This window comes from Macrotis lagotis, chromosome X (genome assembly GCF_037893015.1).
Source record: "Macrotis lagotis isolate mMagLag1 chromosome X, bilby.v1.9.chrom.fasta, whole genome shotgun sequence".
NCBI lineage: Eukaryota > Metazoa > Chordata > Mammalia > Peramelemorphia > Peramelidae > Macrotis > Macrotis lagotis.
Window position 1 is genome coordinate 624,107,201 of NC_133666.1, and position 14,460 is coordinate 624,121,660.

The 14,460-nt window shown below is 42.2% G+C and overlaps 2 protein-coding genes across 2 annotated transcripts in view; both read left to right on the forward strand.

The window, feature by feature from the left end:
- The first annotated feature begins 5,024 nt into the window (after positions 1–5,024).
- Positions 5,025–9,247, forward strand: LOC141500235 (large ribosomal subunit protein uL2). The gene is made up of 6 exons (XM_074203255.1): positions 5,025–5,127; positions 5,431–5,578; positions 6,218–6,359; positions 7,241–7,459; positions 8,425–8,540; positions 9,034–9,247. Exons 2-6 carry the CDS (start codon positions 5,441–5,443, stop codon positions 9,190–9,192), a joined length of 774 nt encoding a protein of 257 aa, XP_074059356.1. The 5' UTR covers positions 5,025–5,127; positions 5,431–5,440; the 3' UTR covers positions 9,193–9,247.
- A 1,514-nt stretch (positions 9,248–10,761) lies between these two features.
- Positions 10,762–14,460, forward strand: part of LOC141500234 (uncharacterized) — a 30,728-nt gene continuing 27,029 nt past the window's right edge. Inside the window, exon 1 of the mRNA XM_074203254.1 lies at positions 10,762–10,807. The gene's annotated coding sequence lies outside the window, so the exon portion shown is untranslated. The remainder of the gene's footprint in view (positions 10,808–14,460) is intronic.

Sequence of the window (14,460 nt, forward strand, 5' to 3'; positions counted from 1 at the left end):
AGGTATGTTCATGTTGACTTGGTTGTTGTCTCCAATGATGCAGATTATAATCCATCCATGCCCACTCATCTTGTATAACTTTCATCCATATTCTCACAAAACTCTGCCATAGGGTTTATTAAGCTTTACAGACATGATCTCATTTTATCTTCATAGCAACTCTATGAGTAGGTGCTGTTATTATTCCCATTTTACAGATGATGAAACTGTGGCTGAGAGATGCTAAGTAATTTGTCTGTGATCACACAGATAGTCAATGTCTGAAACAGGGTTTGACCTGCAATCTTTCTGCACCATATCCAAGGCACTACCCCTCTGCTTCATGAAGTATGATTAATAGTAAAATTTAAACCTAGATCTAATTGACTCCAAACTCAACATTCTTTTCTCCAATCCACATCAACAAAGCTACCAAAATAATTTTATGAAGGCACAGATTCTACCATATCAATCCTGTGCTCAAAAACTTCCCACACCTCAGTGATACCTAGTGAGTAAAATACAAGCTTCTTGACTTGGAGCATAAGGACCTTCATAATCCAGCTCCCACCTCCCTTTCTGGACCTCATTTATGCTAGGCCTCTTAACTGATCCTACATTCTATTCAATTCAATAGGCATCAATTAAGCATTTACTGTGTGCAAAGTACTCTACTAGGTTCTGGGCATACAAAAATAAAACTCGAAAGGGAGTCTAGAATCCATCCAAATTGGAGTATTGGTCATTCCCTGACCTTATGCTCCATTTCCCACTTCTATGCCCTCACATAAGACATTCCAACAACGTACTCTTCTTTCATCTCCACCTCTCAGAAATCCTGCCTTCCTTCAAGGTTCAACTCAGGTGTCACCTACTCTATGAAGTCTTCATAGTTTTCTTCTATAGTTTCTATCTCCTCAATTTTTCTTGTATTCACCGTAAATTTCAGGGATAAAAGTGATCTCTGTGAGCACCTAGTCAAGTAGTGCCAAAATTAAATGGAAACAAGGGTCACTAAACTATACATAAGGATCCCCTTGGGGCACATATTGACTTAGTTTTAAAATGTAATATTACACTTATTTTTTATTTAATTTGTTAAATATTTCCCAATTACTTTTAATCTGATTTGGACTATACTCAGTGGTAGTAGTCTTCATGTAGCCCATGGGCCATTTCTCTAAGTTAATCCATACCTAAAAAAGAATCCTTTCTACAAAATACTCAAGTGATCATCCAACTTTGATTTGAAAAATAGAGTATAATTTTTAACATACATCAAGTAACTTGCTTTCTCCATGAGGGGAGACTAGGGAGGAAGGAAGGGAAAGAATTTGAAACTCAAAAGTTTTGGAGGTAAATGTTGAAACTTGTTTTTGTATATAACTGGGAGGCAGCCCACCATCTCCATAGTGAGCCCATTCTCCCTTAAGATGATTCTAATTGGTACATAGTTTTTTCCCTACTATCAAGCCCAAGTTGCAAGTTCTACTCATTCTTTCTGGCTCTACCCTCTAAGTCAAATAGAATAAATCTAATTCCTCCTCCACACAAAAGCTTTTCATGTTATTAAGGAAAGTTACTGCATCCCATTGCCATCAACTAATTTTCATATGGCATAAATTTGAAGCTTTTACCAACTTGTCCCCCTCTCAATACTTTCCAGATTATCAGTTTACTTCCTAAAATGTTGCAAGAAGAATTTTATATTTACTTCAGATATGGTCAGATGAAGGCAGAATATAGTAAAGCTATATAATCTCCCTAGCCTGGATACTGTTTTCTTTAATGTTGCCTAATAACACATTATATATATATACACACATATATATATATATATATATATATACACACACATATATATATACACATATATATATATATTCTATCTTTAGTTGTACTCTATCATTCACTAAATTTATAAACCACTAAAGCCCCATATTTTTTCAGAGAAACTGCCCTACTATAATTCCACCATCTTTTGTGTGTTTTTTTTATCCAAGCATTAGACTTTAATATCCCCTATTAAATTTCATCTTGTTAGATTTGACCTATTGTACAAATCTGTCACTATTTTTTAGGATTCTGACTCTTCCATCCAATGTGTATCTGTTCTGGCTTTCTGACATCTGTAAATTTTATAAGCATTCAGACCTGTATTCAAATTTGTTTAAAAAAAGTTCAAGCAGACCTGAGCTTGACTTCATGGGGTCTGTCCTGGAGAACTCCTTCTAAATTGACATTCTCTACTACTCTGAACCCATCTAATTGCATTATCATACAGCCTACATTCCTTCATCTTTACCACAAGAAAAGCTTAAAGGATTTAATGAAATGTTTTGTTTAAAATCTAGATAAACTACATATACAACATAAGGCTTTATAACTAATAAGGAAGGATTTGAACTCTATTTTTCCTGACTCTAAGTCTGGTGCTTTATACATTACAGTACTTCACTACCTTTGAATTACTCTTTTAGTAATTAATAAAAAAAAGAAAATAAGCTTATTCTGGAATAAGTTTCTTGATGAAACCTTCAAACACATCCATCATATCCCCTAGAGGAATATAAGTTCTTTGAGTTCAGGACTATTCATTTGTGCTTCTATATCCTTAGCACCTAACATTTAGTAGATAAATAAGAGATTAACCTGATTGTGGGTATGGTTATTTTTTTAAACTGTGTTCAAGGAAAAAAAAACAGGATCAAAGAAGGAACAGAGTCACTCAATAAAATGAATATAATGAATAATGGTGAGGAAAAATGAGTTTTCAGTTCTCATTTTGCTTCTGATTTTTCTGCTAAGGTTTAGATCACAGTTCTTAACTTGAGGTCCATGTAGATTTGGGGGAGGGGGAGGAAGGGTTCATAGACTTGGAAGGGGGAAAAAATTACATTTTTTTTTAGCTTTTTTTGCAAGGCAAATGGGGTTAAGTGTGCCCAAGGCCACACAGCTAGGTATTTATTAAGTGTCTGAGACTGGATTTGAATCCAGGTATTCCTGACTCCAGGGCTGGTGCTTTATCCATACATATTTATTTTTTATTAACTCTAACTGAAATTTGGCATTTCCTTAAATTATGAAATATTATTCTGAGGCTTCTGTGGGCTTCACCAGATTCCCAAAGGGAGTCATGACACAAAATTGGTTAGGAACATCTGATCTAGAGAGAACCAAATGGTTAGTAACAAGTTGAAATTCAATTTAAATGAGGAGATAAGTAAACAGCAAAAAAGCTGCTTTCAATGAGTTCCAGTTACAAAGCCAAGATGAACAATGTTCTAAAGTACTAAAAGAATTACAAAATGATTGTGCTGGTCCAGGGTCAATGACAACTTAAAGAGTATGTAGATAGCTGGGGCAGTTAAGTAGCACAGTGAATTGTGTACCCACTCCAGATCGGGAGGACCTGAGCTCAAATTTGACCTCAAACACTAGATACTTGGGCAAGTCACTTAACCCCATGCAAATAAAAAGATCATAATGGGATAGGAAATGTAGGATGGGAAATGCTGTACCAATTTTCAAAAAAGAAAATATAATAACATGCATGTGTTGTAGACCTGTCTACCTGATTTCTATTCCTGGAAAAATATGTAACAACATTAAAAGGGGTGGCTTGTGAACATTTGGTAAGAGAAGCCACAATCACTAAAAGTCAATCCTAGTTCATCCCAGATAAATCTAATTTTCTCTTCAAGCAAGGTAGTTAACCAGACCAGAAAATGAGGAGAATGCTAAAGACACTGTCAAATGCTTTCTTAAGGAAACTATTTTTTCTCTTGTGATCTGAGTGCCTTAGTTGGAGAAATAGAAGACAAATTCAGAAAGGAGGACTTGGAGTGAGTTGATTGAATTACTAAAGGCTCAGTGTCAATTTGGAAGGAATTCTATAGTGCCTCTGGGATCTGTCCTTGGCTCTGGACTTTTCCTTCCTTGCTTCCTTCCTCCCTCCCTTCCTTCCTTTCTCCTTCCCTTCCTTTTCTTCCTTCCTCATTTGTATCAATGACATAAAAGTTGGCACAATTAACAATTGGGAGGGATGACCAAAACTTGGAAAGATAATTAACATACTCATAAAGAATTCAGATCCAGATAAATCAAGAGGCCGGAAAAATGTACTGACAAGATGAAATTTCATGGGATCAAATAAGATTTTACACTTAAGTTTTTTATTAGTTTTTAAATCAACACCTCAAGTTCAGAAGTAGGGCATCGGGAAGGTGATTCACTTATGAAAAAGTCTAGGGATGCGGGGCTAGGTGGCGCAGTGGATAGAGCACCGGCCCTGGAGTCCGGAGGACCTGAGTTCAAATCCGATCTCGGACACTTAATAATTACCTAGTTGTGTGGCCTTGGGCAAGCCACTTAACCCCATTTGCCTTGAAAAACCCTAAAAAAAATTGTGTTGGGCTTCTGCAATCCTGAAACCCAGGTCCCGAGGGTCACGCCGCCCAGTGAAGTGAGCCAGAAAGCCCAGCTTCCGCAGCTCAGGCCGGGGCAGTTTCGTCACGTTTGAAGGCCACAGACCAGCCGGGGACACGTGCCGCGGAGGGCAGCCGCGGCGGGAGGAGCCCTGGCACCTGCTGCCCGGGTTCGCTCGCCCGCTTGTCCCTCCCTGGTCCGGCCCCGACCCAGCCCCGGCCGGGGGAGGGGGAGGGGCCCCAGCCGGTCAGCACCGGACTGGCCCCGCCCCCGGGGGCTCCTGGTGCCCGGAGCCCGAGGCCGGCGGGCGGCCGGGCTGGGCCGTGCTTCCCTCCCGACACTGCCCCCGGGCTGCTACCGGCCCCTTAGGGGCTCGCGACCCCGACAGACCTGCCAGGCGCCCCACGACGGGCAGCAGAGTGCGCACGCGCGCCGTGGTGGAGGGGTGGGAGGGGTGAGGGAGGGAGACTATCCAACTCCGGAAAGAGAGCTCGGCTCCCGGATGCCCCCGAGCAAAGACCTCGTGAACTACATTTCCCGAGGTGCACCGGGAAGCGACCCTGCGCAGTGCGGCAGGACTACATGTCCCATGCCGCAACACTCCTAAAACTACATCCGGTGAGTCAGCCCCTGCGCCTTTTTTCCGGTGGATTATCTCGCCCCGGAAGATATAGCGCCGTCGGAAGGTTGACTTCCTCTTTCTAGCAAGTCCGGAGGCAGGTAAGAGCTACTTTGCTGGGTCTCTCTGTGGCCTTCAGCCATCCGATCCCAATCCAAGCCTTCGGAGCGCCATCCGCCCTCAAGCAGCGATCCCGCAATTGCGGGGACTCCCTGTTTCAAATCTTCCCTGGGGGTGCCGCTTCCCCGGGCCCAAGGAGGTGACGGCCGTGAGCCAGACCCGGCGCCCCCACCCTTCCCTCGGCCGGGCTGACTTGGCGGTTTGCGAGGCCGCTCAGCCTGGGCTTGGGGGCCTCCGACCCACGGGCTCCGTTTCTTCACCTCCCTTTCTCCCTCCTTTCCCAGACCGCGCAAGATGGGCCGGGTGATCCGTGGTCAAAGGAAGGGCGCGGGCTCCGTCTTCCGCGCTCATGTGAAGCACAGGAAAGGAGCCGCCAAGCTCCGGGCTGTGGACTTCGCCGAGAGACATGGCTACATTAAGGGGATCGTAAAGGTGAGGCTGGAGAGTTGGGTGCCACTTGGGAGAAGGCCTCAGGTCCCAAGCCTCAAACCCCTGAGAAGGGCAACAGTCCGGATCTCCGTTCCCTTTCTTCTGTCCGCGTCAGGGCAATGGGGTAACTTCAGAAAATCAGTCCTTTCAACAAGTGTAAGCTGTGTGCTGAATGTTAGAAACAAAGTTAAAAAGAAACAATTTCTGCTCAACTTGACGTTCTAAGGAAATCGGTGTGCAACAGTTATACCTGATAATTGGAAGATAATTTAAAGTAAGGCACCAGCGGTTGGGGTTAAGGGAGGGTTGTGATAGACCTACAGAAGGTGGAAATTTTGAAGAAAGCCTGGTCATGGAGAGGTTTTCCAGGCAAGAGCTCTGGAGTGCTGTTTGAGGCAGAGTATTTGCAGTGTTGTAATCGGACAGATTCTGGATTATAGATTAAGAGGGAAGGGGTGTTAGGATAGGGAAAGTAGGAAGAGACCAGAAATTCCAATTCACTTATCTTCCAGTAATGATTTTTCTTAACTTAATTTGTGACAATTCAATTTTTGATTTGAGTATAGTCTTAGTGCTTTAACTTATACATGCTAAAAGATAACTTCAATTGGTAGGATTAAGTAAATTCTTATGTTCATCCAGGACATTATCCATGATCCAGGGAGAGGGGCTCCTCTTGCAAAAGTAGCTTTCCGGGATCCTTACAGATTTAAAAAGAGGACAGAGTTGTTCATTGCTGCTGAAGGCATCCATACAGGCCAGTTTGTGTACTGTGGTAAAAAAGGTAAGTTGTAGTTCTTTCTTTAGATAATAGTTGATAATATTCATTTGAGCCTCACAGTCACCTCACCTAGGATGTGATTTACTGGATTAGTATTATGTCTATTTAACAGAAAGCAATTGAGGTCTGGTCATATACTGTGTTTAACTTTACTAAGTTTAGCACTTACTTTGCTGCTCCTCTACCTTTTTTTATAGTATGTATTCCTGGCAGAAAGTTTTCTTTTTGTTTTATTATAAATGATGAGCTTTGGGGAAATGTTAAAGATATTAAAGAATCTTGTGTAACCCAGTGCATCTACAAATTGGAAGTATATGTTGTGACCACAGCATCACTTACTCTACCAGTGATCCTTAATACTTTGATTGTACCTGGTCGTACAGATTTCACATGCTAACATAGACTGCCTTAAAAAGGGTATTTCAAACCATGCTTTAATCCTGGACTGCCCTTAGTGAGCATTCTCTGAGAAGACCTTACTCTTAATCTTACCAAACTTCTGGTTTCAATTAGATAGGGCTGTCCAGCCTTTTAAAAATTTTTATTGAAACAATAGACAATATATTTTAATTTACTTGGCTTCCTTTACTAAAACATTTAGTAAACCCACAGGCTCACCAGGTTTTAGACAGCCCTGGGTTATACCCTTTGGTCCCTCAAGAGTTCTGAATTTAAATTGAAATCATTTTGATAAGTCTTCTCCAGCATGTATTTCTTGGCTCCCAGGTAAAAATGATTTATCATAGGAGTTGATGTATCATCTTTCCCCTGTTCCACTGTAAGGTATCTGAGTAACAGTCTGTTGTGTTTTTTTAATCCATAACACAGTACCTTGCTACAAGGATGCTTTTATTGAATTAACTGTTGATTTCTTTGTCTTTTAGCTCAACTCAACATTGGTAATGTCCTCCCAGTTGGCACTATGCCTGAAGGGACCATAGTGTGCTGTCTTGAAGAAAAACCTGGGGATAGGGGTAAGCTTGCCCGTGCATCTGGAAATTATGCTACAGTGATTTCCCACAATCCTGAAACCAAGAAAACACGGGTGAAGCTACCTTCAGGCTCCAAGAAAGTGATCTCCTCTGCAAACAGAGCGGTAGTTGGTAAGTGACTTGAGGCAAGGTACCTCATTGATGAATGTGTGTAAGAATTGTAGAATCACTGACCCCATTATACTTTCTACTTGAACTTCCTAAATGAACTTTGACCTTGTAGCAAACAAGTTGTGTCTGGTAGATATTTTAAACTAGCAAATTGTTTCATTCCTTTGAAGCTATAAAGTTTGCAAAACACATTACATACACATTATTCATTTGGCCATTACAACCTTTTGAGATAGGTGCTTGTTAATTCCACTTTACAGAGGAACTAGGTCAAGAGAGTATGATTTTGACACAACTAGGATTTGAGAGACAAAAGTCTCATTTACATAGTTTTAAAGGTTTTCAAAGTGTTCAACTCCATCTGTCCACCTCTCCTGGCATCTTTTTTTATTATTTTAACCTTTTAACCTCTTTACCTGTCAAAATTCATGGATGATGCCTTAGTCTTATGGGTTATTTTAGCTTTTGTTCCCAGTACCTCCTCAATGAGTTACAAATGAAAACTGGTTAACTAATTGGTGCTTGTATAAAATTGTGTTAGGAAACTTATTTTGTAGTAAAAGGAAATTATCCTTCAGGGTGCCCCAGAAAGTTTAATATTGTGTATACACAAAGCTGTTGGTTTGTCTACTTATCAGTAGTAAATAAAGGTTGTATATTTTCATAGCAGAATTAATAACCCTGAATTACTGCTTAGAAACTTGAAGTTTGGGTGTGAAATAATTTTCCTTAGTTATACAAGTTATACTAACCAGTCAAGAATTTCAGGATAGGGTTTCTGGAATAGAGAAATTGTCCCCAGCTGAGGATATTTTTATTTTCTCTTCAAAATTTACTTAGAGAAAAGGACTGTTGTAAAGAGCATTCTGATCAAATTAGAAAGGAAGCGAGAATCTGATTATTTAGGGAATGCCGTCCAGTTTTTTAATATGTCACATCACTGGATCCTAACATTTATTTCATAGGTGTTGTTGCTGGTGGAGGTCGTATTGATAAACCCATCCTTAAGGCAGGTCGTGCCTACCACAAATATAAGGCCAAGAGAAATTGCTGGCCTCGTGTCCGGGGTGTGGCCATGAATGTGAGTATCTCCTGGACTATGGGGTGGGATGTTGAGTCTGTTTCATGTATTGTTTGTATTAGATGGGAATTTATGAAATAAGCCACTCTAGATTAAGATTACAGGTATTATTAACTACTCTTTCAGATGTGGTGGGTCAGTTGATTGGCTATTTACATCTCTGAAATTACTCAGATATTTTGGAACTAAATGAGGATGGAATTTTATGTTAATTCTCTAAGATTTGTTATTTCTAGTTTTGTATCATTTTCAGATGCATTCCTTACCCCTATCCAAAAAACTATCCCTCTATAGCAACAAATAAAAGGGAAGAACAGTTAAATATGACCACTATATTAGACTGTAGCAACACAGAAGCATTCTTTTTCAGTTCTCTCTCTGGGTTTATATTGAAAATGGGGATAGGGTGAGATGTCTATTCCTTTTCCCAAATTGAGTCAGCAGAGGTTCCTTTGCATGCCTGTTGATGCGAAAACATACTTTTTTCTTATAGCCTGTGGAACATCCCTTCGGAGGAGGTAATCACCAGCATATTGGAAAACCATCCACCATTCGAAGAGATGCCCCAGCTGGACGAAAGGTCGGTCTTATTGCTGCTCGGCGTACAGGTCGACTCCGGGGTACCAAGACTGTACAGGAGAAGGAGAACTAAAATACAAAATCCTGACAATAAAAATTATTTTGGAAATTGTATAAATAGAATTATATTTATGACTCGCCTAGTGCTTGCTTTAGAATTTGGAATAACAGTGTTGGGGGACTAAATAATAAAGTCACCAAGTAGAGTGATCAGCTGAGAACAAGGGGATATGATCCATTAAGTTAAAATAAAAGATTCAAATGAGTGATCTACACAAACTCCAGTAAAAGGCAACACCTAAAAGTGTGGTAGCACAGAAGGGAGTGCTGGGCCTGGAGTCAAGAAGACAACCCAAGTTCAAATGTAGCCTGTCAAGTGTGAAGACAAATGACCAAAAAGTCACAACTACTGCAAACTTTTAAAAAAAAGGACCAAGGAGCTCACATGTTATCATGACCACAATTAACTCTGGAACTTAACAGCTCACATAGGTCATAACAACCAGATAACAAGAAATGAAAATGGGATCAATAGCAGGCATAAGCAAAATGCTTTATTCCATTGAAGGGGAGCAACCAACCTAGGGCTTGTGTAGGTTAGCTGTGACAGTTGAGAGTTTAGTGAGAAGGATTGTTGTGCCAAACTCGGTCAGTTTGTTTACTGGGTCTTAGCTCTAGGAAAAAGAGGTGAACTTGGGGTAGGGTTTCTGACAAATCTCAGACATTTAAGCTCTTGATTATGGGCAAGTCACTTCATCTTGTTTTGACCCAGTTTCCTCTTCTGTAAAATAAACAATAGAGGAAAGTGGCGAGCCACTCAAGTATTTTGCTAAGAAAAATTGTAAATGGCGTCAGGAAAAGTCTTGGCATGGAAAAAAGTGGGTTATAATTTTATCTTCCTACTAATCATTTACTTGTGCTAGGCTTTACTAATTAGATACCCTTGAGATAGAAAAACTAGTAGTATGAAAAATTGTGTCTGTATTGTTTGTGTGTGCCCACAGGCACTTCATATTCTTAGCAGGCTAGATGATGCTAGGGATAATACAGGTGGGGATGGCCCGCCAAGCCGCGCGTGTAGAGTGGGCCCTTCCGCCCCCAGGCCCGATAGGCCGCTGTGCCGGCGGCCCGGCCCGGAGCTGCGTCCCGTGGCGCCCCCGAGAGGGTCTCCCCCCGCTACAGCCTGGGCCGTGCCTAGACCCCCGGCCAGGCGCCCCGAGGCTGCTTTGCGCGGCTCCGCCGGGGGCGCCCGGGCCAGGGCGGGGCGGGCGCAGGCCGGGGCTGCGCGGGCCGCCGCGGCGGCAGAGGAGAGAAGCCGGGCTACGGCGGCCGGCCGGGCGGGAGGCGCGGCGGCCATGTCTGTCGGGGGCAGAGGAGGGAAGAGAAGGGCCGCGACGGCCATCTTTGTAGAGGGAAGCGCTGCGGGCCGGGCCTCTCCACCGGCGCAGAGCGGGCCCGGGGCCGCGGGCCTCCCGAGCCGCCTCCTCCCTGGCCCGGCGGCCCGGCCCCGGCCCGGCCCCGGCACTGGGCGCCCGGCGTCGCCGAGGGGCGGGGCCCTCCGTCCGGCCTGAGGCGCCCGGGGGGTCGGGGGTCGGGGGTCGGGGGTCGGGACGCGGGACGCGTCTCTTCCGGGTGGGCGGAGGCGGAGGCCGCGCTCTGCGTGGGGGCGTCTCGGGCCTTTCCCTTCGGTGGGTGAGTCCGGGCCCGAGGGAGGCGGGGAGGGGCAGGCCTGGCCCTGGGCCGCTGCCGGGCGGCGGGGGAGGCGCCTCCGCCCCTGCACGCCCAGGGGCCGAGCCTGGGCTGCCCGCGGCCGAGGCCCGCACGGCTGGCGGGGGCCGCCTTTGTGTGCGGGGCACGGGGCTCTGTGAAGCAAAGGAACGCGGGGCGGCTAGGGGGCGCAGTGGAGTCAGGAGGGCCCGAGGGCACACCGGCCTCAGACACTTCATGATGACCCGGCCGCGTGGCCCTGGCCAAGCCACTGACCCCACTGCCTTGCAAAAAAAACTAAAAAAATAGATAACATAATTGAATGAAAAGTGAAAATAAAAGACAAGTTCAGGGAGGTATCAATTCTATTTTTGACAAGACTCAACTTTGCGATCCAAATAGGACTTTCCCTATCTGGCTGCAAAATAATCATCATGAAAGGATCAGACTTCAGACCCTCTGACTTAGATCTGTGGTTTTTAAAATTTGAAAAGTACATTGTCTTATGAGCTTCACTACTAGATTGTATCTTCTGCTCTATTTTTAAACGAAACTTATAATTTTGCAGCTTTAGGTAACTCCCAATCAACAGATCAACAGCTGCTCTGCAGCTCAAGACTTCCAGAGTTGCAATGGGGACTTTCACCCAGAGGCCTTTGGCTAGTGGGAGACCCAGATCTTTCTGATTCCCAAATCCAGCCTGTCCTCTAAACCAAGGGTTTCGTATTTGTGTGTGTGTGTGTGTGTGTGTGTGTGTGTTTGATGGACCTCTTGGGTCTTCTGTTGAAATCTATGAACTTCTTTTATTCTATTTCAGAATAATATTTTAGGTATTTTTTTTACATAGAATAATATTTTAAATGCTAAAATAAAACTCATGTGATTATTTTTTTATTAAAGATTTTATTTAGAGTTTTACAATCTCCCCCCCCAATCTTACTTCCCTCTCCCCACCCTCCCACAGAAAGCAATGTCAGTTTTTATATTGTTTCCATGTTGTGCATTGATCCAAATTGAGTGTGATGAGGGAAAAATCATATCCTTAAGGAAAAAACATAAAGTGTAAGAGATAACAAGATCAGACAATAAGATATCAATTTTTTTTTTCTGAATTAAAGGTAATAGTCCTTGGTCTTTGTTCCATCTTCACAGTTCTTTCTCTGGATACAGATGGTATTCCCCATTGCAGACAGCCCCAGATTGTCCCTGATTGTTGCACTGATGGAAAGAGCAAGTCCATCAAGGTTGATCATCACCCCCATGTTGCTGTTAGGGTGTACAGTGTTCTTCTGGTTCTGCTCATCTCACTCAGCATCAGTTCATGCAAATCCCTTCAGGCTTCCCTGAATTCCCATCCCTCCTGGTTTCTAATAGAACAATAGTATTCCATGACGTACATATACCACAGTTTGCTAAGCCATTCCCCAATTGAAGGACATTTACTTGATTTCCAATTCTTTGCCACCACAAACAGGGCTGCTATGAATATTTTTGTACAACTGATGTTTTTACCCTTTTTCATCATCTCTTCAAGGTATAGACCCAGTAGTGGTATTGCTGGGTCAAAGGATATGCACATTTTTGTTGCCCTTTGGGTGTAAAAACTCAGATATAATTTTCTCCCTATGAATTTAGGGACACTTTGAAGTCTGTCCTCAGATCCTTTCAGGTTTCTGAACCCCATATTAAGAATCCTCTGTTTCATTTAGAGCTAAAAGAGATCTTAAAAGTTCTTCTATTCCAACTATCTCACCTTGTACATATGGGAATGGTCACCCAGAGGGATGGGAGATGGGATTTAAACTTAGGCCCTCTGATTATATCTAATTACTCCACTATAACTGCTGTTGGAATAAAGTCTAAATCTGTCAGAAATTAAAATTCAACAAACATTAAATGTCTAAATGTGTATGTCACCTTGCTGGGGATTGGGACTTTAAAGAGGAAAAAATACCAATCCCTTTTTCAAGGATATATATTTACAAATAAAGTGAGTAAAAAAGAAAATTGAGAAAGGAGAGACTAAAGTATAATGAAAACACTTTGTAAAACTTTAAACAGAAATAAATTATTGAGGAAATGGCTGGAACTTTACCTAGATTTAAAGAGTGGACAGAATATGACAAAAAAATAGGACATTCCAAGGAAATAAGGATTGAGTGAAAATGGGCATAGCCAGTTGAATGGGGAAGGGCTAGAAGGATACTAGGGAGACTGATCTGAATATGGAATTCACACAGGATAATTACATCACATTTATATAGTGCTTTAGGGGCAGCCAGGTGATGCTCTATCCACTGCCAGTCAGGAGGACCTGAGTTCAAATGCGGTGTCAGATACTTAATTACCTAGCTGTGTGACCTTGGGCAAGCTACTTAACTCCCATTGTCTTGCCAAAAAAAGAAAACCCAAAATATATAGCACTTTAGATTTACAATAGTTTTCTTCAACCTATATTAGACCCTCACCATAGGAAGGCATTCCTCTTTCCCTACTGATTTTGTATTTCAGTCCCCACAAAAGCTACTTCAAATTTTCCTAAAGCTTAAGTCTGACCATATTACCCTCCATTCAATCAATTCTGCCCCCTATTGCTTCCAAGTTCATATATAAAATTTATTCACTTTTAAAGCCTTCTATAACCTGATCTATCTTTCCAGTTTTATTACATATTACATATTACATATTACCTCAGTCAAGCCCAGGCCCCCATTATTCCACATCCTCCATCTATTCATTGTGGCTTCCTTGCTGTTACTTAAACATAATACTCCACCTCCCAACTTATTACCTTTTCACTGGGTGTCCCCAGTATTTGGAGTTCTTCCTCTTTATCACTCTCCCTGTATTCCTTCAGGCATCAGCAAAAGTTTCATCTTCTGCAAGAAGCCTTTCCTAACCCCCATTATTAATAGTGCCTTCTCTTTGAGATTATCTCCAATATTCCATCTATATATATATATATATATATATATATATATATATATGTATGTATGTATATCCTGTTTGTACAGAGACAGCTCAGTGATGTTCTCACAAATCTGACCTCAGAGGTAGCTGTATGACCCTAAGTAAGTCATTAACCTCTGCCTGCCTCAGTTTCTTCAACTGTAAAATGGGGATAAGAGTACCCCTCTCTCATGGTGGTTGTGAGAATCAAACAAGCCCTTAGGATAGTTCCTTGATAGAGTAGGGTTTTCTAAATGCTTCTTGTTTTGAGTTTTTTCTCCTTACTCTCCCAAGACCTCCTCTTCTACTATCTCAGCTGAATATGTCACCTCTTAATTCCCTTTTATGATTTGTTCCCTCCTTTCCTCTGTATTGAAACCTTATGATATAATTTCCTACTCCCTTCCTTTCCTTTAATCTTTGATAGTGGAGTGAACTGATTGTTCTCCAAAGCCAAATTCCTCTACATGTGTTTTTATGATGTTTTAATTTTTATTATTTTAAGTTATATACTGCCTCCCTTCCCTCTCTCTCTCCCCACTCTGCATTAAAGAAATGTCATCATTTGATATAGGTAGATAAATAGAAAGACAGATATAGGTGTAAAACCATTCTATACTTATTTTATTTATAAATTCCTTCTCTGGAGGTGAACTTTACCTCTTTTTGTCAGGCATTGGATAGT